This window comes from Petaurus breviceps, unplaced genomic scaffold (genome assembly GCF_028583685.1).
Source record: "Petaurus breviceps papuanus isolate PSGF00001 unplaced genomic scaffold, PetGlider_PUasm1.0 154, whole genome shotgun sequence".
NCBI lineage: Eukaryota > Metazoa > Chordata > Mammalia > Diprotodontia > Petauridae > Petaurus > Petaurus breviceps.
In genome coordinates this window covers 491276-514205 of record NW_027185715.1, presented here as the reverse complement: position 1 = coordinate 514205, position 22930 = coordinate 491276, and the positions used below count along the sequence as shown (strand labels likewise).

At 48.1% G+C, this 22930-nt stretch overlaps 1 protein-coding gene and 1 non-coding gene across 4 annotated transcripts; one reads left to right on the top strand and one right to left on the bottom strand.

Moving 5' to 3' along the window:
- Window positions 1–1082: 1082 nt before the first annotated feature.
- TRNAS-CGA (transfer RNA serine (anticodon CGA)) lies at window positions 1083–1164 on the bottom strand. The gene has a single exon. It is a non-coding gene; the product is annotated as a tRNA-Ser (tRNA).
- A 1083-nt stretch (window positions 1165–2247) lies between these two features.
- SMARCC2 (SWI/SNF related BAF chromatin remodeling complex subunit C2) lies at window positions 2248–22692 on the top strand. Of its 3 annotated transcripts, none has more exons than XM_069079204.1 (29): window positions 2248–2453; window positions 5595–5714; window positions 6081–6166; window positions 6654–6777; window positions 6875–6967; window positions 7620–7689; window positions 7984–8053; window positions 8354–8429; window positions 9338–9469; window positions 9572–9687; window positions 9918–10042; window positions 10757–10816; window positions 11021–11058; window positions 11312–11442; window positions 11880–11951; window positions 13372–13485; window positions 13701–13854; window positions 14418–14510; window positions 14720–14839; window positions 14962–15024; window positions 15268–15526; window positions 15754–15915; window positions 16143–16207; window positions 16426–16561; window positions 16651–16817; window positions 17513–17647; window positions 19170–19548; window positions 20175–20606; window positions 21263–22692. In XM_069079204.1, the coding sequence occupies exons 1-29, from the start codon at window positions 2343–2345 to the stop codon at window positions 21337–21339; spliced, it is 3780 nt and encodes a 1259-aa protein (XP_068935305.1). In that variant the 5' UTR covers window positions 2248–2342; the 3' UTR covers window positions 21340–22692. The 3 variants fall into 3 exon arrangements, with proteins under 3 accessions (XP_068935305.1, XP_068935314.1, XP_068935323.1); XM_069079213.1 differs by having other exon boundaries at window positions 2249–2453; window positions 6696–6777; XM_069079222.1 differs by having other exon boundaries at window positions 2250–2453; window positions 6696–6777; window positions 20175–20258.
- Window positions 22693–22930: the final 238 nt, after the last annotated feature.

Sequence of the window (22930 nt, the reverse complement as noted above, 5' to 3'; positions counted from 1 at the left end):
TGGAGAAATCAAGGCGTCCCAGACAAAGTCGGAGCACTAACGGACTCGGGTCCAGGTCCTGTGGCCCTCCCCTCCCCTCTCCACCCAGGGAGCTCTCGGCTCTGGACCCCAAATGCAGCGGAACCAAGTTCAGTCCTGAGAGTCAGACACCGCCTCTGATAAGAAGACTCCCCTTTTTCCAGCTCTGTAGCTCACTAAAACCCCACTCTGGAACCCTAGAGACCAACTATTAAAAATTAGGCTGACATCCAGGGTTTGACCAAAAAGGGAAAAGCACATGTATGTATATAAACACGTATATAAGTGGCTCAGACACACACACACACACACACACACACACACACACACACACACAGAATATTCCTGTTACATTGTCTCCTGGGGCGCATGTTTCCTTTATTGCCCACAATTCCCTTCTTCAGCTAACAGTTAAGGCAGAAGAACTCCTTTAAGGTCACGCAGGATAATTAACCTCCATCGGAGGCAGAAGAGATATCATTCAGGCCACAAACGTCACGAGGGGAGACTTGAACCGAGGACCTAGCGCTCTGAAGACCCCGCTCTTCCCTCAGTGCCACAGTCACGGCCGGCCGCGGCTCGCTGCCGTCTGACTGCAGCCTCGCGCCCAGGACTCTAACTCACTAACTCGCCCCGCTTTAAGAAAGGCCAGGAAATGCAGCCCGGCGCGCCCACCCAGCCGCACCTCCGCTCTCCTCTCTCCTTTCTCTGGTGACACTCTCAGAAGGCCATGGCATAGCTGGATCGCATCATAGCCACTCCAAGTCTTTCTTAAAAACATCTCTGCCTCACATCCAATCTTACCCGTAACTAACCACACCCCTACAGCCCCCATCCAAAAAATTAATAAAAGCTGACAAGAGCGGGAAGACCCAGAACGGAAAGGACTAGCCTGACGCGTCTCTGCCAGCTCTCAAGCGGGCTATGCAAAACAAGGTCCTCCCCTCTCCCCCCCCACCCCCAAGATCTGGGTGCTCAACCTTTTTTTCCAAAGGGAACCTACATTGTATGAATTGGGACCGAGTCTCTCTTTTCTTAAGGAGCGGGAAAAAAAGTAGCGCTACCGTCACGAACAGGATTCGAACCTGTGCGGGGAAACCCCATTGGATTTCGAGTCCAACGCCTTAACCACTCGGCCACCGTGACTCGCGGGCTCAGCTTTTGCCGCGCGCGTATAGGAAGGGTCGCCAGCAGCGCGGAAAAGGCTGCTTGCTTAAACAGAACATTTCTTTTTCTAATTCTCGATGTAGACTCCCCTTCACCCCCCACTCTCCGAGGTTCCACACCAAAGTTTAGGAGATAAGGCTCGGAATCCCCTCAGGAAAGGGTGGGGCCCGGGATCAGCCCGAAGTGGGACGCTGTCGGAGGGAAAGAGGGTCCCTGGGGGCGGGGAGAAGCGTAGGGACTCCTGCGGAGGCTGGAACACCGGGGGGGGGGGGGGCTTCCCGGAGAAGGGAGAACGGCTTTCTCATCACGGAAGAGCTTCGACCCCTCCCACTCCTAAGTGACCTTCGACTCTCTCCCCTGCCCCCCATGACCTCCCTCAGTCACTTCCTCCGCCCCTTATTTCATTGTCATTCTCCCCACTCCAAGTCTCTCAGTGACTCCTCTGTCATCACCCCCTGCCTCTCTTTCCCTGCCCTTCACTGACCCCCATTACTCCCTCACCCTTTACTGACCTCCTCCTTCACTCCTTTCGTACTACACTGATTCCCCCCATCCCTGACCCCCGCCCTCCAGTGATTCCCCCGTCGTTCCCTCCTCAATCCCCTCTGTCATTCCTCCCGCCCTCCAGTGACCCCCGATGTGACTTCCCTCGCCCTTCACTGAACCCTTCCCCGTCATTCTCCTCTCCAGTCATTGACAGCCCCCCTTCACTCCCTTCACTGACAGCCCCCGTCACTCCCCTCTTCCCTCACTGACAGCCCCCCCATCACTCCCCTCACTAACAGCCCCCCATCGCTCCCCTCTCCCCTCACTGACAGCCCCCCCATCACTTCCCTCACTGACAGCCCCCCCGTCACTCCCCTCTCCCCTCACTGACCTCCCCTTCACTCCCCCCTCCCCTCACTGACAGCCCATCACTCCCCCCTCCCCTCACTAACCCCCCCCCCGTCACTCCTCCCTCCCCTCACTGACCCCCGTCACTCCCCCCTGCCTCCCGCGGCCCGCACCACACCGGCCGGGCCCGGCAGGGGGCGCTGTGCTGGGCCCAGGCGGCTGCAGGCGGCGGGCGGAGGAGGAGGCGAGGCGAGGGAGCGGGGCGGGCGGTGGCGGCGACGGTGGCGGCGGCGGCGGCAGCTGGGGGGGGGAGCCAGGAGAAGATGGCGGTGCGGAAGAAGGATGGCGGCCCCAACGTGAAGTACTACGAGGCCGCAGACACCGTGACCCAGTTTGATAACGTGCGGCTCTGGCTCGGCAAGAACTACAAGAAGGTACGGGCCTGAGCACCGCGCGCCGGGCCGGGCCAGGCCGGGCCGGGCCGGGGCCCCGGGCGCGACAAAGGGCGACGCTTGGACTCCCCCCCGCTCCGCCGCCCCCTCCGCGGGGGGTCCCGGAGACCCCCACATACTGCGGGCCAACATCGAGCCGTGGGGCCCGGCCCTGCCCGCCTCTGCCCGCTGTCCCCTCCCCCGCTGTCTGCCTCCTGCGCTGCCCCCTCTCCGACACCCCCCTCTCCAGGCTCCACCGCCCCTCCCTGCCCTGCTGCTCCCCACTCTCCCCCTCCCCATGACCCTCACCCCCTCCCCCGCCGCCCCCTTCGCACTCCTAGACCTCATGTTCCACCCCCTCCATGTTGTCTCCCCTTCCCCCGGGCACCCCCCATCCAGTGTCCCCCATCATCACCATTCACTGAGATCACACACGTAAAGCGCTTTGCAAACCATAAAGCGCTATGAAAACATTAGTACTACCATCATCTTCCTCTTTGTGGTTCATTTTAAAATTCTCAAGAAAGACAGGAGCCAGCCTGGGAGAGGGAGGAAGAAGAAGCCGACTGGATCCTCCCCCCGGGCCAGCCCTAGTGCCCAGGAGCCTGGGGGGGGGGGGCGGGAGTTAGGGCCTCCCCGAGGCTTTGTGTGTGCATAGTATTGGGAGCAGGGAATGATGAAAAGCCCCGGAGGAGACACCCACGGACCCACGGGGAAGGCCTGACTCCTGCTCATTGGCCTGGGCAAGATCTCCATGCTGTTACCTGTCTCTCTGGCCTCCATATAAGGGGATACCATTGCCTGTTTGGAAGCCAGAGGACAGGAGGTTGTGGTTTTCTTAAAACAGTTTCTCAGCATTTACAATGAGATCTCCACTTTGGGCCCCCTCCTTTACTTAAGGTCCCAGTTGGGAGACTAGTCCCAACCTTTTCCCCAAGACTGGAGGTAGTAAGGGAGTGAACAAAAGGTCTGTGGAATGTTCTCTTCTCTCCCTCTTCCACCGGCCCTTTTCTGGTTATGTCCTTTGTCTGGAAGGCTGATAAAGGGACAGCATCCACCTATGTTGTGTTCTCTCCCCACAATCAGATTCTCAGGGAAGAATCTGCGCCTTTTCTTTTCCCCCTGCTCCACTCTTTCTTCCAAGGAGGAAGGCAAGTTTTGTGTTTTTGTTCCTTCTTGGTTTTCTGGCTTTCAGATTCTCCCTACCCATCCTGGTTTCCTGTTGGAGGTTGTAAGTGGTGGTACGGTTGGGAGAGCTCCGGTCTGGGAAACCTCTTTCCTCAGGTTCCTGGATACATTTGGATACAAGCTAACCTTGTTCTCTGGGGTCTCTCCAGGTGTCAGAATCCTGACAGTCAGCTGTTCCATCTGTTGCTTGTCTGTGCTCAGCATGGGGCTCTGATTTCCAGGCAGTTACTACCTTTGACCTTTGGGAGGGAGAATAAGCTGGGGGCTTAGGCAGTGAATTCTGGGAGGAATTGACTGCCTGTGATCTAGTGTGGCTTTTATACTCCTGGGCCTTTCTCATTTACCTTTCCCTCCAGTGACTTCTCTTCTCCCTGAAGCTATTCCCTCTGCCTCCCACTGAGAGGGATGCTGTCCTCTGTGATTGGGGTGGAGGAAACTGGGATCAGAAGGTTAAAGAAAATCGTAGGGGTTCAGTTTAACATGAGTTTAAAGACTAGAGTTCTTGGAGAGAAGTGTTATATGAGGATGTTTGAAAAAGTCCAGGATTGTTTTGAAGGGCCTACAGATATTAGGGCACCTGCCTTCTTAACTAGGGCTTGTGTCTAGGCTAGTATATTCAGGGATAGTAGACCTTTTCTGCCTGCCATTTCTCTATTAGGCAGGATATAAGTAAGGTCTTCTTCACATCTTTTTTTTTTTAACTTTTGGAGGGCAATTGGGGTTAAGTAACTTGCCCAAGTTTACACGGCTAGTCCCTGCCGGTCCTTTACTCACAGCGCCACCTAGCCACCCCTAAAATAGAGGTCTTTTTTTTTATTGTTTTTTGGGGAGGGCAATTGGGGTTGTGACTTGCCCAAGGTCACACAGCTTTTTTTTTGTTTGTTTGGTGTCTGAAGTCAGATTTGAACCCATGTTCTCCCGACTCCAGGGCTGGTGCTCTGTTCATTTCACCACCTAGCCGCCCCTTTACATCATTATTATCTTCTAGAACATCTATACAAACAGATTCCCAAAGAAGTCCCCTCCAAAAATATCCTGTGACAGTTCTGTTTGGCCTACCTTTCTTAATAAGCAATTTTTAAAATTTTAATTTATTTCCTTTAATTTATAACATTCAGTTCCACAATCCCTTGAGTTCCAAATTTTCTCCCCCTTCCTCTCCTCTCCCCTTCTCCCCCCATGGTGGCATGCAATCAGATACAGGTTGTACAATACCTTCACATTAGACATTAGTCAAGTTGTAAAGAATTATAACCAATGGGGTGAACACTGAGAAAGAAGGAACGAAACGAAACAAAACAAAATGAAACAAAACAGAAAAAAAGAGCAAGTAGTTTGCTACAATCTGCATTCAGACTCTGGAGTTCTATCCCTAGATATGGATATCCCTTTCCATCATGAGTCTTCTGGAGTTGTCTTCTAACCTTGCACTTAACAAGCTTTGCCCAAGATTTTCATCTCTTCCTCCCTCCCCCACAAAAAGTTCCCACAAATTAGTGGACAACCTTATCCTGTTCAGTGAGTCCTGAAGAGCTCTCCTCTCCCCTTGCCTCCACCTAGGCTGGATTCCATAAAGCCTGAGGCTTTTATGACCCTGAGTACTGTTGTGGTACCAAGATAAGAGGGTCCTGGCAGCTCACATTACAGGGTGAAGCTCAAGAAAGAGAAGGAAATTCTTCCCTCTTGGGCACTCAGTATACGAAACACCTTCAGTTACTTGCTGGTGGCAAAATTTTTACCTCCTAGAACTCTTTCTGCTGCCCTTAGAATTAGGTGAAGGTGCCTCCTTTCTGCCTCCTTTTCATAAATAGTTTCTAGCTGTTGTCTGAGGAAAGGGACTTCCAGAATGTCTTCCACTTGACCTTACTGCCTTTCTAGGGGCTTCTCTCTCGAGCTTAGGGATTGTGGGAGATATAATGGGATCCCTTGTTATTCCCTTTCTCCCTCTCTCCCTAGTACATCCAAGCTGAACCACCCACCAACAAGTCCTTGTCTAGCCTAGTGGTACAGTTGCTACAGTTCCAGGAGGAGGTATTTGGCAAACATGTGAGCAACGCACCACTTACCAAGCTTCCGGTGAGTCTACAGGGCCAAGGCAGGTGGGTATCCCAACAGCCTGGGGAGGGACCTAGGCCATTTAAGTACTGTATCTTTCCTTCCCCAGCCAGTCTTAGGGTATTGTTGGTTTAGCCCAGTCAGCCCAGTCAGCCCCGTCTGGGTGATATCTGTATCATAGCATCTTGATTTACCCCTAGGCCACTCTACCCCTATCTAGGGATTTGTCGGAAGGATAAAATTGTTGAAGAAATGCCCTCAGCTTAGGGGCAGATATTATTGCTGTACTTTGCTTTCTGAAATGAAATGATAAGGGGGGAGGGAGTAGGTAGCTTTTACCACTCCCTCTTCAGTTGCTTCTTCCACATGCCACTTCTGGTTTTGCAGATCAAATGTTTCCTAGATTTCAAAGCGGGAGGTTCCCTATGTCATATCCTTGCAGCTGCTTACAAGTTCAAGAGCGACCAGGGATGGTGAGTGATCTTCAGACTCTTTTTTAGATTCGGTTTGGTGGGAATGGGCCACCCTCCTGATCACCCAGGGTCTTTTAAGAGGGATGGCTAGGAGTGGTAATGACTATTTCACCGTGGCAGTGGTAGTGGGTTTGAACTAGTGGGAAAGCAGGGATTATTTTGAGCTGTCACTTTCTTTCTCTTTTAGACTAAATATATTTTTTACTTTGTGTTCTGAGAGGAATCTGTGCCCAGTTTGGGAGTGGGGAGAAGGGCTAACTAAGGTTTTTCCCCAACAGCAATGTGAGAAAACAAAACAGGTGGGCTAGAAAAAAAGACTTAGCAAAAGGGTGGGGTTCAGGGGAAATCTCAACAGGTGAGAGTCTGAGCCTTTCAGATCAGCTGGCCTTGGGAGTAGCAACAGGGGCCTGCCAGCTAGAGGCTCTTTTTGTGCCTTGTTTTAATTCCCCAAGTTATGAAGTCATGTGTCCCCCACCCCCATCCCCAGGCCTGAGCCATGCCACTCACTGGGCTCTTGCCTTCCCACAAGGCGGCGTTACGATTTCCAGAATCCATCCCGCATGGACCGCAATGTGGAAATGTTCATGACCATTGAGAAGTCCCTTGTGCAGGTAACATCTAAGAGTATCCCACTTGGCTCCTTCCTTACCCTGAAGTGAGAATTCAAAATGCTCCAAACACATAACTGTCTGCTTGTCCTTCCTACAGAATAACTGCTTGGCTCGACCCAATATTTTCTTACACCCTGAGATTGACCTTAAGCTGCTAGGGAAATTGAAGGACATTATCAAAAGGCATCAGGTAAATAGATGTACCTGAGGGACCCCTGTGAAATCCCATGGCTTTTCCCCCTTTTAATCTTTCTCCCTAAGAAGCAGCATTGAAGGGATCATTTTTTTCTACCCCAAGGCTAGCTAGTCCTTGCTGCCCCCTCACTACCTAAAGAAACAGGAAAATGGGGAAACTTAAGACACTGAGCCTCTTCCAGGTTCTGTTCTGCCCATCTCCAAGCAATAATTGGGAATCTATATCACTAGTCTAGGGATTAGTCTTAAACTTTTATTATATGAAGATAGTATGTGAAATGGATAGTTAACATCAAACATTGAACTAGTATTTGCAATTAAGTAAATTGAATTTTTTCATTCATAGCTTGTCTTCTTAGTAGGTCAGAAATCTTTAGATCCTATACAGGTTTTTCCTCACTATCTAATAAATACCTAGCAGTTTTCCTCTGTCATTGAACTTACATATCCCTAGGGAGTTTAGACTAATTATAATATCGTCCAAAGAATCAAAAGGCCAATCCATTGTTAACAGATTCATTCCGAGTTGAGACTTGAACTCTCATTTGTTTTGGACACAATCTTGCTTCCTCCTATTAGCAAAGATCATTGAGAGTGAGCCATATTTACTTTTTCCTCCCTGATATATTGATTTATTCTGATCTTAGGGAACAGTCACTGAAGATAAGAACAATGCCTCCCATATAGTATGCCCTGTCCCTGGGAACCTGGAGGAAGGTAAGCTTCAACCTGATCCATACCCAGGTTCAGTTTGCTGGTTGTAGACTGAGGAAGAGAGCCTTATCAACCAAACCACTCTGCTTCTCTCCTTCACTAGGGGAAAAGTCTGGCAAAGGAGAAAGGGCTTGGAGGGATTTTTCAGTTCCTGGGTCCACTGACTCCATAATATATCCCCTTGCTCAGTCTCCTGCTATATCAGGAGTGGGGTTTAACTTCATCTCTGCATCCCTTTTCCTTCACTTTCTGCCCATATTCCCAGCTCACATTCTTTTCCTTCCCCTCTCCCCTCAGAGGAATGGGTACGGCCAGTCATGAAGAGGGACAAACAAGTTCTTTTGCACTGGGGCTACTATCCTGACAGGTAAGAATCTGGCCCTGACCCCTGAGGGGTTTTAGGAACATCAGTCAGACTCAGAAGTTCTGTAATGTTGGACAGAACATCTGCATGCAGCCATCCTTGGTGGGACTGGTAGCTGAATGATATAGAGATATTCAGAATCAGGGATCCTGGTCAGAGGAATTTTTCAGATACCCAAAGAACCCTTTGTATTGAATTAGTTATTTGGAGCTTAAAAGATAAAAAGAAAAATGTCTGTGTATGATTTCCTTCTAATTTATTCCTCTTGTTTGTGCAATATCATGGTCGGTTTTCCCATGATAGTTATGACACCTGGATTCCAGCAAGTGAAATTGAGGCTTCCGTGGAAGATGCACCCACACCTGAGAAACCAAGGAAGGTAACTAGTGCAACAGGTTTAATACATATTTATTAAGCACCTATTGTGTTTGGCACGTTGGGGATAAAAAGAGGGAAAACAAATATCCCTGCCCTTTACTTTACAATCTAACTAGGTAGCTCATGGTCTATACATAAATAGCTATGACAGGGCAAAGGAGATTTCCAAATAAAGGATCCCACAAACTTTGAGGCATAAGGAGTGATATCTTTCAGCTGGGAGGTCATCTTTGTTGGACCTTGCAGAAAGAGAAGGACTTTTTTAATTTTAGTTTTCTGTTTTTATTTAGTATTTTATTTTTCCCCAGTTACATGTAAAAACAATTTTTAACATTAGTTTTTAGAACTTTGAGTTCCAAATTCTTTCCCATCCTTCTTCCCCAACCCCACCCTCCCATTGAGAAGGCAAGCAATTCAGTATAGATTATACTTGTATACTGTGACTACATATCCATAATAGTCATGTTGTGAAAGAAAACATAGACAAAAAAAAACCTCAAGAAAAATAAAGTAAAAAAGTTTGTATTCAGCCTGGGAATAGATAGCATTTTTCATTACAAGTTGTCTTGGGTCATTATGTTGCTGAGACTAGCTAAGTCATTCACAGTTGATCATCTAACAATGTTGCTGTTACTTTGTACATAGTATACTTTGCATCAGCCCGTGCAAGTCTAGGAAGAAAAAGATTTCAACAACTGAAAATGGGGAGAGAATTCATTCCAGGCATAGAGGAAAATATTCTTCCTCTTTGCCCTATTTGGGGGTTCAAGATTACAGGTTGAGAGCAAATCAGAGGTTCTCATGGCCTCCCCAGATTCAAACTGTTTGAGGTTCATGGTATCCCAGGGCAAGCTGGGAAACTGAGGAAGCTTCACATAGGCCTTACTGAGTGTGGCCTCTGCTCCGCAGGTTCATGCAAAATGGATTCTGGACACAGATACTTTCAATGAGTGGATGAATGAGGAAGACTACGAAGTGAACGATGATAAAAACCCTGTGTCTCGCCGTAAGAAGATCTCAGCTAAGACACTGACAGATGAGGTGAGCTGCCTTGCTTCTTCCTCCTCTTCTGAGTGTGCCCACAATGGGTGCCCATTCCTGTGAAGATGTCTTGTGACGTGGGTTCCAATTCCTCATATCCAGGTGAACAGCCCAGATTCAGACCGGCGGGACAAGAAGGGCAGTAACTACAAGAAAAGAAAGCGTTCTCCTTCCCCTTCTCCAACCCCTGAAGCCAAAAAGAAAAATGCAAAGAAGGGGTATGTGATTACTTTCACTTCTGTTCATTGGCCCAAAGTAAAAGCTGCTCAAATTCAACTCTCCAGAGGAAAATCTTGTGCTGTCCTTCATCATCCTGCAATTTGGGGAGCTTTCATTGTACTTAGTAATTATGTTGAGGACTCCTTCCTGCTTTTATTCCCTATGAATCTTTCCAGGGACTTTTACCAAGATGACATTGACCTCTTTTCCCTCTCTTTATCATATATAGCCCCTCAACACCTTATACTAAGTCAAAGCGTGGACATCGAGAAGAAGAACAAGAAGATTTGACCAAGGACATGGATGAACCCTCACCGGTCCCCAATGTGGAGGAAGTGACACTTCCCAAGACAGGTAAGCACTCACCTGGGTTCCTAGCTTCCATTCTCTTTCCCTGGTTTTTTGTCACCATGCCTAGACCCCTCTTCCTGAATGTCCCCTAGATATAACTGGTGGCTAGAGCTGTTATCCCATTCAGAATTCCCCATTCAGCACTTCTTTGTGTGGGATGCTGTGCTCTGTGGAGCAATCAGACCTAGTCCCTGCCATTTAAGGGTTTGTAGTCCTTAGGACAGACAGATGGACTGAGAAGAATATCACAGAGAAGAGAATAAAGTTGTTGAGGCAAGTGCATTTTTAGATCAAATTAGAATGGAAGAAATTATTTTTATCTAATTAAATAAGATATGAAGGAGGTGGGATTTGAGGAGCTGTGGATAAAGGGGGAAGGGGGCAACTAGAGTGGGTAAAATGCTGAGCCTGGAGTCAGAAAGTCCTGAGCTCATATGTGACCTCAGACACTTAATTAGCTGTGTGACCCTGGTCAAGTCATTTAATCTGTTTGTCTCATTTTCCTCATCTGTAAAATGGGAATATTAACAGCACCTTCTTTTCAGGGTTATTATGAGGATCAAATGAGATATTTGTAAAGTGCTTACTTAGCACAGTACTTGGCACAGAGTAGGCATTGTATAAACCTTGATGATGATGATGATGAAGATGAAGAAAGGGAGAGGGCTTGGTAGAAGCTGGAGCCATATAATAAATTATAGTTCTATCTCAATATAGTCAATACCAAAAAGGACTCAGAGTCGGCACCAGTTAAAGGAGGCACCATGACTGATCTTGGTAAGGAGGGAGACACAGGGATGAAGAAGCACCTGGGGTTGGGAAGAGGGGTGCCTTCTTTTAATAGAGGGGGAGAGAGAAGGGCCTGACCACCCCCTCTGCTCTAGATGAGTCCCCACAGCTAGGGGGATCACTCGGGTGTGGTTTTTACTCTTGTTACTAGGAAACTAACCTTTGCTCCATTCTCCACTCTTTTCATTCCAGATGAACAGGAGGATGAGAGCATGGAGACCACAGGCAAGGTGGGAATAATCATAAGAATAACAACAATTACGGGATTACAAAGCTCTTACTATCCAGAATTGTCCAGGATCTCCCATCTCAGGCCAATTGTAGCTATTCTTCAAGTCTCTGACTCTTTTAGGGCCCTGGAGCCCTTCATCACCTGTCTTCATTCCCTGTCCCAAATATTCACTTCCCAAGATTGTGGGAGAAATGGGAATTGATAAAAGGAAGAAAGGGAATGTACATAGTCAGCAGTTTCCATGCTTCTAGGATGAGGATGAGAGCAGCACTGGCAACAAGGGCGAACAGGCAAAGAACCCAGACCTTCATGAAGACAATGTGACCGAGCAGACTCACCATATCATCATCCCTAGCTATGCGGCCTGGTTTGACTATAATAGGTACTAGTATCTCAACTTTTAGTCTGCTAACATCTTCTAGAGCCTGTGCTCTAACCTAGCTAGAAGAAAACACTCCTATTCTGAAAGACTACCCAGCCTCGTCTGTCGCCTTCAACCAGCGGGTTCTCCTTAACACCTTACCTTCAAATTTTGGCTACTTTTTCCTCTGCCCAATATAGTAAAGAGAGCCCTGGATTTGGAGTCAGAGGATCTGGTGTCTAGTTCACGTTCTGGCCCACTCCTTACTACCTGTGTGACCTTGGGCAAGTTACTTAATGTCTATAGATCTCAGTTTCCTCATATTCAGAATAGAAGATGAACTTTATGATTAAGGAGTACCCTTCTAGCTCTAAATCCCATATCTGATACCAGGCTTTTCTCTCAACAGCTTCCCTTTTATCCACCAGCTCCTAAAGCTACTCTGCTTTCTTTTACAGTGTCCACGCTATTGAGAGGAGGGCTCTGCCAGAATTCTTCAATGGCAAGAACAAATCCAAGACTCCAGAGATGTAAGAAAACCTCAGCCTTTGTTCTTCCCCTACCTTCTGTGTCAGTGCTTCCAGTGTCAGGGGTAGGGGGCAGTGAAGGGGGGGTATCTGAGGGTTTTGTCCCTCAAGTGTTTAGGTTTGTTCTTACCTGTAGGTTTGACTGGTACATTGTGAGGTTTCTGAAAGGCTTCCCCAGCCCCGATAAGTCCATTCTAACACTTGCTTGAGATTCCTGTAACATTGAACAAATCTCTTCACTCTGGAATTAACAATAACAAGAATACAAAGTCCTCCAAGACAGGAAACAGTAGGGACATGGTTCTGAAGATTAAACATAAGATAGCTAAGCCTTCTCCCAATGTCCTTACCCTTAAGAAACTTTGATTATATTCAGGACACTGTTACACGAAGTCACTCCAAGATAGGGAGAGCATCAACAGCTGGAGCAATCAGGACAGGCTCTGTGTATGAGGCAGCTCTCTTGTTATGCTCTGAAGGAAGCTGCCTCCATCATTTTACACCTTTGCCTTTTTGAAGCCTCCCTCATTCTGGGTGTTCTGAGCTGAAAGTCATCTCTTCCTCCTTTAGTTTTCTTTTAGCACTTTCCTGGATCTATTCTTTTGCTTGATGACATTCTAGTTTCTATCATTCTCATTCATGGCATGTCATGTCTCCTTTTCTCTTCTCCCACACCAATTTTTCAATTAGATCATAAATTCCTTAAGAGGAACATTGTTGTTTTTCATTTTTATCCCTGGCACCCAGAACACTGTTCAACCCTGTAACAAATCCTTCACATGTGTTAGTTGAATTGAATTTTCTCAGAGTAAATTTTGATAAAAAACATAGACCGGGAAGATGCGGGGTCCTTGAAGAAGGGAGTGAAAGAGGGTGACAAGGGGAATATGCAGAAGCAAAGACCTGGGCAGTTTTAGGTTTTCCACATGCCAGCCCTGGTGCTGTCCCAGTCTCCTGGTGGCTGAGATGTACTTGAGATGTGTTCAGCTTGCAAGCTCTGAGCTATGTTCAGCTTGACTTTTTGAAAAAAAATTTATTAGTTTTTTGACAGTTTCCAATAAATACTCCCTGCCCAAATAATTACCTTCCTTGAAAAAGGTTAAGCAAAACCACCTACAAAATGAGAGGTTTGGACTCCGTGACCTCTGTGATCCCTTTTGGCTCTGCATTAGAGCCAAAGGGATCTGATAGAGTGATCTCTACTGTTAGCATATGCTTCTCTTTACATTTGTTTGTGTACTGATTGTTGTCAATAGAAAAGAAGGGTGTGTTTTAACTTTCATAGGTTAGTACCAGTCTTACATTTGACCTGACTTTGGTTGCCCTTTAGTTTAACTTGTCTCCCTTGCTCAGGAACAGTTGTCTTCACTTTCCTGCCCTTCAGTCCCCTTTCCTTTGGCCGATACTTCTTCCATTCTCCCAGCTACCTGGCCTATCGAAACTTCATGATTGACACCTACCGACTGAACCCCCAAGAGTACCTCACCTCCACTGCCTGCCGCCGGAACCTGGCAGGTGACGTCTGCGCCATCATGAGGTAGGACTTGTGACTGGTGAAAGAAGGTAGTGAGGAGGTTGGTTTCCCTTGCCAGACCTGAGTCCAGGTTGCCCTCAAGTGTCTCTGGGCAGAAGTAGAAACCCCAGGTAGATGAACTGTGGGGAAAGAAGGGGAAGAAACAGAAAGAAAGCGCTCCCTCCACTTTTGTGAGTGCCCCTGGAATGACTTCTTTCCCTGCCTCCTGGCCCTCACAGGGTCCATGCCTTCCTGGAACAGTGGGGTCTAATCAACTACCAGGTGGATGCAGAGAGCCGACCAACTCCCATGGGACCCCCGCCCACTTCTCACTTCCATGTCCTAGCTGACACACCCTCAGGGCTGGTACCACTACAGCCCAAGACACCCCAGGTAGGAGTGGGGTGCTTAGACTGGGGGGTAAACAAACTAAAATCCTGAGACTTTCCATTTCTGGTTTTTGAGAATGGGGTAAACCCAGGGATATCTGCAGAGTTCTTGTACTATATAAAAATACAAAGGAAGGAAAAGTTCCTCACGGGGCAGATTATCTAATATGGGGACAGGATACATGTATGGAAAATAGAAAATAAAAAGAATTCACAGAAAACTTTTAGAATGTTTTTATTGTTAGGCATTTTAGCTATTTAAGAGTAGCCCTTTGAGGAGTGTAGGGCAAGTAGATACATCATCTCCATTTTACCTACAAAAAAAGACTTAGAAAAGCTCAGTCACATAAAATTCGTAGAGCCAGAACTTAGAATATAATAGGTCTCTTGACTTACAGATCAGTTTTCTAGGCATACCTATAGAGAAACCTATGCCAATAAATATTGTGCCAAATACTGTGCTGGAATAAAGTGGCAACATTGCTCAGGGAGAACTATCCCCACTTCCTGTGGGTTCCACATCATTTAAACTGCCTAATACCCATGACACCAAGCTTTGTCCACCAGGGCCGCCAAGTTGATGCTGACAACAAGACTGGGCGAAAAGGCAAAGAACTAGATGACCTGGTACCAGAGACGGCTAAGGGAAAGCCAGAGCTGGTAGGTGGAGTATAGCACCCCTCAACTTCCTGTTGACGCCTTATGAAATAAGGAAGAGGGGCTTTCCTTAGAGGGAATGGATATGGAAACATGAGGTACTAAAATAGTGGGGAAGAAAAACCTCTCTGTCAGCCATGGAGCTTGGGCAGGAAGCCCTCCGTTCCCGTCCTCACTCTGCCCTGTCTTTGCTTGATCTTCCCTCATAACAGCAGACCTCAGCTTCCCAGCAAATGCTCAACTTTCCTGACAAAGGCAAAGAGAAACCAACTGACATGCAGAATTTTGGACTACGGACAGATATGTACACCAAAAAGAATGTACCCTCCAAGGTTTGAAACTTGGAGTGGGGAGCAGGGACAGAGAGGGGACCAGCATGTAGATTGCATGGCAATCAGTCATGGAAGCCTACTTCCTCGTATAGATCTTGTCTTCTTTCCTCCATCCCCTATAGAGCAAAGCGGCAGCCAGTGCGACCCGTGAGTGGACAGAACAGGAGACGCTGCTTCTTCTGGAGGTAATTGGGGCATTGAGGGCATTATGTCCTGTCCTGAATCTTGGATCTTCACCAAGCACCTGAGAATTCTGGCCATCAGAGTTCGAAACACCAACCCATTAATAAATCAGTAAATAAATGTTGATATTTCAAATGGAAAACTACCTCATATTCTTCATCCCACTTTCTTGGTGCTGCACAGGAGAGGGGTGTTGATGAAGAGGGAAGAAAGCTCAGCTAAGTTATGACTTTCCCCATTCCCAGGCACTGGAGATGTACAAAGATGACTGGAACAAAGTGTCAGAGCACGTAGGGAGTCGCACACAGGATGAATGCATACTACACTTCCTCCGTTTGCCCATTGAGGACCCGTACCTAGAGGACTCAGAGGCCTCGCTGGGGCCCCTTGCCTACCAGCCTATCCCCTTCAGCCAGTCTGGTAACCCCGTCATGAGCACTGTTGCCTTCCTGGCCTCTGTGGTTGACCCCCGAGTGGCTTCTGCTGCTGCCAAGTCAGCCTTAGGTAATGTAGAGAGGGTCTTTTCTGCCCATTCCCACATCCAGTTACATCAGTGGTTGTCTGATTTTCCTGCCTCACTGGCTCCAGGGCAAACCAGAACTCCAAACAGATGGATTCACATAGGGTCTTTGAGAGTAATGTGCTAATCTTTCCCTCTGGGGTGGGGAAGACACTCAAGGCTGTATAGGTTAACGAAGTGGACCACCAATCATCCTTTCTGGGCATTGCAGAAGAGTTCTCCAAGATGAAAGAGGAGGTTCCCACAGCCCTGGTGGAGGCCCATGTTCGCAAGGTGGAAGAAGCAGCCAAAATGACAGGCAAGGCAGATCCATCCTTTGGTTTGGAGAGTAGTGGTATTGCAGGAACCACTTCTGATGAACCCGATCGGATTGGTAAGGATGTCTCCTTTAAGCATCATTGTGGGTAGTGTGTTGAGAGCTGACCTAGTGGGTTTTCTCTTAACCAGTAAGGTCTCTTTTAAGTATTATAAAGAATAATCCCTGACACCCCTTCGTCTGTCCTCACTCTGAAGTTCTAACTGGTAGAATGGATAGATTGGAAATGAGTTTTAGACGGTAACTCTGTATGTCACATTTCTTGTTTTCCCTTCTTCTTACAGAAGAAAGTGGGACTGATGAGACTCGGGCAGAAGGTCAGGTTGCAGAGGAGAAAAAAGAGCCTAAGGTACAGCAGCACTGAGCTCTTCTTGGGATGGTGGTCTGGCTAGACTGTGAGGCAGAGAACAAGTGGAAACTGGCATGAAATATTGTGGAATAAGTCTCATTTCCCCAAATTATCCTTTCTGAAGGCAGAGGTACCCAAGTTAAGGCATGACAGTGTTCATACAAGATTCAGATCTATATTGATGCTGTTTCTGCCCCCTTTTTCCATCGGGAATTTAGGAACCGCGGGAAGGTGGTGCTACCACAGAGGAGGAAGTAAAGGATAAACCAAGTGAAGCACCCAAAAAGGAGGAAGAGAAGGGGAAGGAAGGTGACATTGAGAAAGAGTCTGAGAAGAGTGATGGGGACCCCATGGGTGAGGCTTTGGGATGGGTGGGTCAAGAGTCTAGAAAGGAAAGATGGGGACCCACAGGGTTGACTTAATCTTTGTTTTCCAATTTCAAGCTGACCAGGAGAAAGAGAAGGAGCCAAAGGAAGGACAGGAGGAGGTGCTAAAGGATGTGGTCGAGGCTGAGGGTGAGAGGAAAACCAAGGTAGAGCGGGACATTGGCGAAGGCAACCTCTCCACCGCAGCTGCTGCTGCCTTGGCAGCAGCTGCAGTAAAAGCCAAGGTGAGGCATTGGTCTGAGGGTCCCCAGTGCCTTCAGATCCCATGAGTTTAGTTTCTGAGTTGTCTAGAGGTCACCCTTTTGCTTTAGGTTATCTGGGGAGAGAAACTGACATTCTCTACTATCTCTTCACTACTCACAAGAAATTCTTTATGTTGGGGCGGCTAGGTGGCGCAGTGAATAGAGCACCGGCTCTGGAGTCAGGAGGACCTGAGTTCCGATCTGGCCTCAGACACTTAACACTTAACTAGCTGTATGAACTTGGGCAAGTCACTTAACCCCAATTGCCCTCCAAAAAAAGCAAAAAAAAAAAAAAGAAATTCTTTATGTTCTTTTATCTCCTTCCTTTCTGCTACCATTTCCTTCTTATCCTTAATAGAGATGGGGGACAGTAGGTGACCATCATTTGTAGACCAATCTTTATATTCAGGGCACCTTAGTGACTCACTTCTCTACCCTAAATGATCTAACCTCTTTTAGCTTTTCTTTGCTGCCTCTGTTTTTCAGAGTTTTTTGTTCTTTTCTTTGATGTCTACCCCAGTTTCTTCATATCTTTTTTTAAAATGTCAAACTCCATATTGGAACAGAGCTATAGCTAGTTGATGACCTCTTGGAAGTTGCTGGACTTCTTGTCTTTGTAATTCTTGGGGTATCCCCAGTGAACACCTCACAGCAGCCTCTTCTGCCCTTCCCCCTAGCACTTGGCTGCGGTTGAAGAGAGAAAGATCAAGTCTCTGGTGGCCCTGCTAGTTGAGACCCAGATGAAGAAGCTGGAGATCAAACTTCGGCACTTTGAAGAGCTGGAGACTATCATGGACCGGGAGCGAGAGGCCGTGAGTAGCCTCCCCCAGGGACTCAACAGGAGCTCTGGAAGTACCCCCATCATGAACCAGTGTCTCATTTTGGGGCAGGAAGTGAAGTTGCAGAGCAGAGAGAAAGCAATGTTGGCAGGGCTCCTGAGAAATGGAGAGTAGCCAAAGCCAGAGCAGGGTAAAGTTGACGCCAGGCTGCTAAAGGGAGAGTGAGGCAGTGGGTGTGAGAGTGCAGGGGAGTTAAGAAAGGGCAGAGAGGGGCTTAATGTTGAGAATGTGAGCTGGGGAAGGAGCTGAAGGGGCCAGTGTTGAAAAGGTAATCATGGGAAACAATGATGGCCTTTGTGAGGAGACCAAAGAATAACACCAAAAAAGACCAAAAAAATACAAAGTACTGTCATGCAAATTAATATATGCAGTAGATGAGTCTCAGGGACTTTAGTTCAGTTGAGATCAGTTGGGGGCCTTTAAGGCAAAGCTCAGGTACCACCTTAATGAAGCCCTTCCTGGTCCTGCTAAGGCCTTGCCAAGCTACCTTGTGTCTCTTTTGGACATACTTGTACATGTATGTGCTGCCCATCTTGAGATGAGAAACAGTTTCATTTTTTGTCTTTGTAGCCCCACCACCAAGCACAGTAGCTAGCCCAGAGAAGGCACTTGATAAATGTTTGTGGATTGGTGATAGAAGCTTCCTGGGGTCAGGGAACTTTGAATTAGGTTTTGAAGAAGGGGGCAAACGACTGAGCACAGTGGTGCGTGCCTATGATCCCAGCTACTGGGGAGGCTGAAACTGGGGAATCTCTGGAACTCTAGCGCTCTGAGCTGCAGGGGTCTTGGCTGACTGGGTGTCGACACTGAGTTTCAGTATGGTTAGCCCCCAGAAGCAAGGGCCTATCAAGCTGCCTAAGGAGGGGAGAACTGACCCAGGCTGGGAGTAGAGTAGGTCACACTCTTGTGCAGACTGGTAGAGGGATTAGGCCTGTGAGTAGCCCCTTGCACTCCAGTCTTGGGAAGATGGAGAGACCCAGTCTTTGCGGGGAGGAGAGGAGGGAGAGAAAAAGAGAGGGAATAGCCAAGACCTAAATCCTGGTAGTAACAGTTAGAGACCAGAGAGTAGGCATGAGTAAGTCATGTGAAAAAGATGACATGCAGATTAGCTGAGCTAGGCTGAAGAAATGTGAGAGGGAAATCTAGTGAAATGAGCAATTTATTCATTTCTTCTGTCATTCTCCGAATGTTAACATCTATATGTAAAGCCCTGTGCTAGGTGCTGGGGAAATGCGAGGTTTAGATGAGACCAGATCTTACCTTCATGGAGCTTCTGGAGTCTGGTGGGGGAGGAGAGACCACCACAGATAACTGTAGTATGCTGTAGTAGACCATAAGCACAGTTGTTGGAGCTGTTTTGGAAATCAGGCGTAGGGATTTCGATTTAAATGCTAAACAAATATGAAGCCATCCTAAGAGAATCTAATGAGGGTGTCAGGGTGGTGCTTCTGCCGTCTCCTGAGCTGGAATAATGATGCCCAAATGACATTGACAGCTGGAGTACCAGAGGCAGCAGCTCTTGGCTGACAGACAGGCCTTCCACATGGAACAGCTGAAGTATGCAGAGATGAGGGCACGGCAGCAGCACTTCCAGCAAATGCACCAACAGCAACAGCAGCCTCCCCCAAATTTACCCCCTGGCTCACAGCCAGTACCACCCACAGGAGCCTCTGTGCCACCCCCTGCCCACTTGGCTGTGGCTCCACCCTCTGTGGCCCCTACCCCTGCTGGTCCTGGGGCCCCTCCTGGCAGCTTGGCCCCCACTGAACAGATAGGACAGACGGGGTCAGCCTCAGGGTCACAACAGCTACAACCAGCTGGAGCTCCCCCACCGGGGACGGTCCCGCCTGGAGCACCCCCCACTGGACCCCACGGTGAGTTATAATCAGGCTGTATCCCAGAACTTACTGACTTCATGGTGGTGGGATTGTGGCACATTTGAAGCCACTGTCTGTTGGACATCCTGGTGTTAGGGCACGCTGAACACTAGCTAAATATTTGAGGTCCCCCCTCTTTAGGAACTGGGTAGATGAGCTCCAGTATGTGTGGAGTGGTCAAATTATGGTTCATCTGTAAGCCAGTAGAGGTCGCTCACTGGCAAGTACTTTATCTGTCCTCAACATTTGGCAGCACCCAGCTCCATTCCTTGTAAAGCTAATAATAATAGACATCTCCATAACATTTTAGAATTTATGTTTATCTTATGACAATAACTTTTAGATAGACGTGTGGATATTATTATCTCCATGTTACATCTGAAGAAATTGAGGCTCTGAGGAGTTCAAATTATAGGAACTGGGAATCTTACTCAGCTGACTGTTCTTCATTATTGTGGAATATTCCCTATTCTATTCATTATTCTTCCCACTATCATACTATGGAGATATCTGCCCCTTGCCCTCATGTCAGGAAAGGGGAGGATGCAATACAGGGGATGAGGGGGCATCTTGGCCAAGAACATAGAGTTTTAAATCCCAACATCATCTTCTTTCTTTTCTAGGCCCCTCACCGTTCCCTAGCCAACAGACTCCTCCCTCAATGATACCAGGGGCAGTGCCAGGCAGTGGGCACCCAAGTGTGGCCGGTAATACTCCTTTGGGTTTGCCTTTCAGCATGCCCCCTCCTCCTCTTCCCCCTCCTCCATCATCCATCATCCCATTTAGTAGCCTAGCTGATTCCATCAATATTAACCTCCCTCCTCCTCCTAACCTGCATGGGCATCACCACCATCTCCCGTTTGCTCCGGGAACCCTCCCCCCACCTAACCTGCCTGTGTCCATGGCGAGCCCTCTACATCCTAACCTGCCGGCGACCACCACCATGCCATCCTCCTTGCCTCTCGGGCCAGGGCTGGGATCCGCTGCAGCCCAGAGCCCTGCTATTGTGGCAGCTGTTCAGGGCAACTTCATGCCCAGTGCCAGCCCACTGCCAGGTGAGAAGGGACCAGGAGGGGGCTGGGGGGAGAGAGGGGTGGCATGAGGGGATGTGTGGTGGGTTCAAGGACAAATAGGAAGGAGGAGCTTCCCATTCCTTGCTGCATACTGACTCTGGTGATATCAAACACAGGAGAAGGGGACCCTCTAATGCTCCTCCACCAGTCCCCAAACTGGTAGTCATGGGGGCTCACCGCCCAGCCTGCCTGGGATGAAGTTAGGGTCTGTTACTGGTGGCTCAGAGAGGGGCTGTGTTGTGAAAACCCCGAAGCCATGAACTCGGAAGATGTTACTAATTTGCATGACCGAAATCTTATTTGCATGTTAATTTTATGTTCAAATGGGCCCGTGTCTCCAACACCTGATCCTGTCAGGAGAGATTTAGTGGCCTCAAGCTTAAACTCCTAGGAGACACTCTCAAAGCTGACCTAGATCACTTATTGGATTTCTCAAGGGGAGCAAGGGAAAGATTGGGGTACAGCAACCTCATCCAGTATTAGTATTGGGCTATCCACAGAGAGCAAGGTGGTAGGTAGCAAGTATCCTCTCATCCATTGTGAGCTTCATTCCCTGGCTACGTATTTGTCTGTCTGTAGTGCCCCAAATCTGAGTCTTATCTTTCAGTTCAGCTGATTGATCTACTTCTTTTCCACAGACCCAGGCACCCCAATACCCCCAGATCCTACAGCCCCCAGCCCAGGCACGGTCACCCCAGTGCCACCTTCGCAGTGAGGAGCCAGCAGGACACCTCTTCTCTGCTCATTCCTGGTTTGGAGACTTGGCCTCCTGGAAAAGCCTGCCCACCCCAAAGGACAGAACGTGCTGCCTTCCCTCACCCCCTTTACAAGTTGGACCTCTCCCCAGCCTGGACAGCCCATCACTACGTAAGGAAAGTCCGTCTTTCCCTTTCCCCACTGTGCTGGTTTGTGCCTCAAAGGCACGTTTTTATCTGATTGTATCAAGACTTTTATTTAAAAGAGATTACTAATGTCTGGGGAAGGGGATAGGAGAATACTGTACCAGAGAAGGGGGGCTAGTTGGGAGGTACTGGGTGTGGGTATTTATACCAGGTTCTGATTAACCACTTCTTAGGGGTACATCCCCCTCTTACTGCAGCTTTGTGGAATTTTTTTAAAAAGATAATAAATTCAAAAACACTTTTAAAGGGAAAGAAGGAATGGGAGAGGAAACCCACCTGTTAGAGCTTTCCCCCCTTCCCTAACTCAAATTTTAAAAAAAAGGTTGAGGTGGTTCTAATTAACAGGAACAGGGGAAGAGTGCTAGAGTGAACTCCAGGGGAGTCCGTGGCCTCGGGGCTCCCTGCCCTTTCCCCAGCTTCGGCACATCCCCTCCCCCCACTCTTTTGGAGTATCGATTCAGTCCTCCCCCCAGATCATTGAGAATAAACTCTGCTGCTGCTTCCTCAGATAATGTCACTGTTTTAGGCCCTCCCCCCTTTCCCCTCCTGTCCCAAGCTAGGCAGATCCCTCTAAATGTCAAGTTGTGTGTGTCTGTGTGTGTGGTTTTTTTTTTAATTGGCTGCTTAGAGTGTCTGTGTGTGAGTGTGTGTATGTGTGTGGGGGGCGGGCAGGGAAAAGACACTTTGGGAGTTTAGAGCCCTTCGGTAGGGAGGAGGGGACTGGAGTCTGTATCTCAGCTCCCTAAACATAATAAATCACTTTCCCAGAGGGAACAAAAGGTAGTCGGCAGAAGATGGAATGTTTTTAAAATCCAAAATTTAAAAAGCACTTAAGCACCTCCCTTTTATGATCTCAGCCCTTTCCCCCATCAAGACCACCAGAAACATTGATCATCTCTGGCCCCGGGGGGTTCAGGGAGGGAAGTGGCAGGGTGCAGTGTAGAGCTGTCAGCAAGAGCGCCAGCTCTCCCCACTCTCCAAATCCTTCTCCTTGATTTGTCCTGGATGGAAAGACAAACCTGACTCTTGACCTGCCCTCGTCTCCTCCCACCTGGGCCCTTTGACAGTGTACCCACGCTTACTCTCCCCTTCTGTGACTCAGCACCTTCTGTTAAGTCTTCTGTACATTTTCCTTTTTTTATAAATTAATTTGCTTTTCACTTCCATCTTGTGGGTTCCTGCTGTGTTGTGTTACTTGACTTTACTAACTGGCAGGTGGAATGGGTTGGATACAGAATTTACTTTTCCCACTTTCCAGGATGAGGGTTTTGGGAGGAAATAACAAAGGTGGGGGTCTCCCCCACCCAGGGCAGAATAGTTTTGGGGAGTAGACAAAGCTACAGATCTGATTAGCTTTTCAAAGCCTGTGTAAGTCCCTCCCAAATGAAAGTTGAGTTTCCTTGA

What these genes read in the sequence shown, in the direction of transcription:
- SMARCC2 (XM_069079204.1), top strand. Translation starts at nt 2,343, where the DNA reads ATGGCGGTGCGGAAGAAGGATGGCGGCCCCAACGTGAAGTACTACGAG. An exon ending in GCATGGAGACCACAGGCAAG is followed by an intron (nt 11,059 to 11,311) that starts GTGGGAATAATC and finishes CCATGCTTCTAG; the next exon opens with GATGAGGATGAGAGCAGCAC. An exon ending in GAGTGATGGGGACCCCATGG is followed by an intron (nt 16,562 to 16,650) that starts GTGAGGCTTTGG and finishes TCCAATTTCAAG; the next exon opens with CTGACCAGGAGAAAGAGAAG.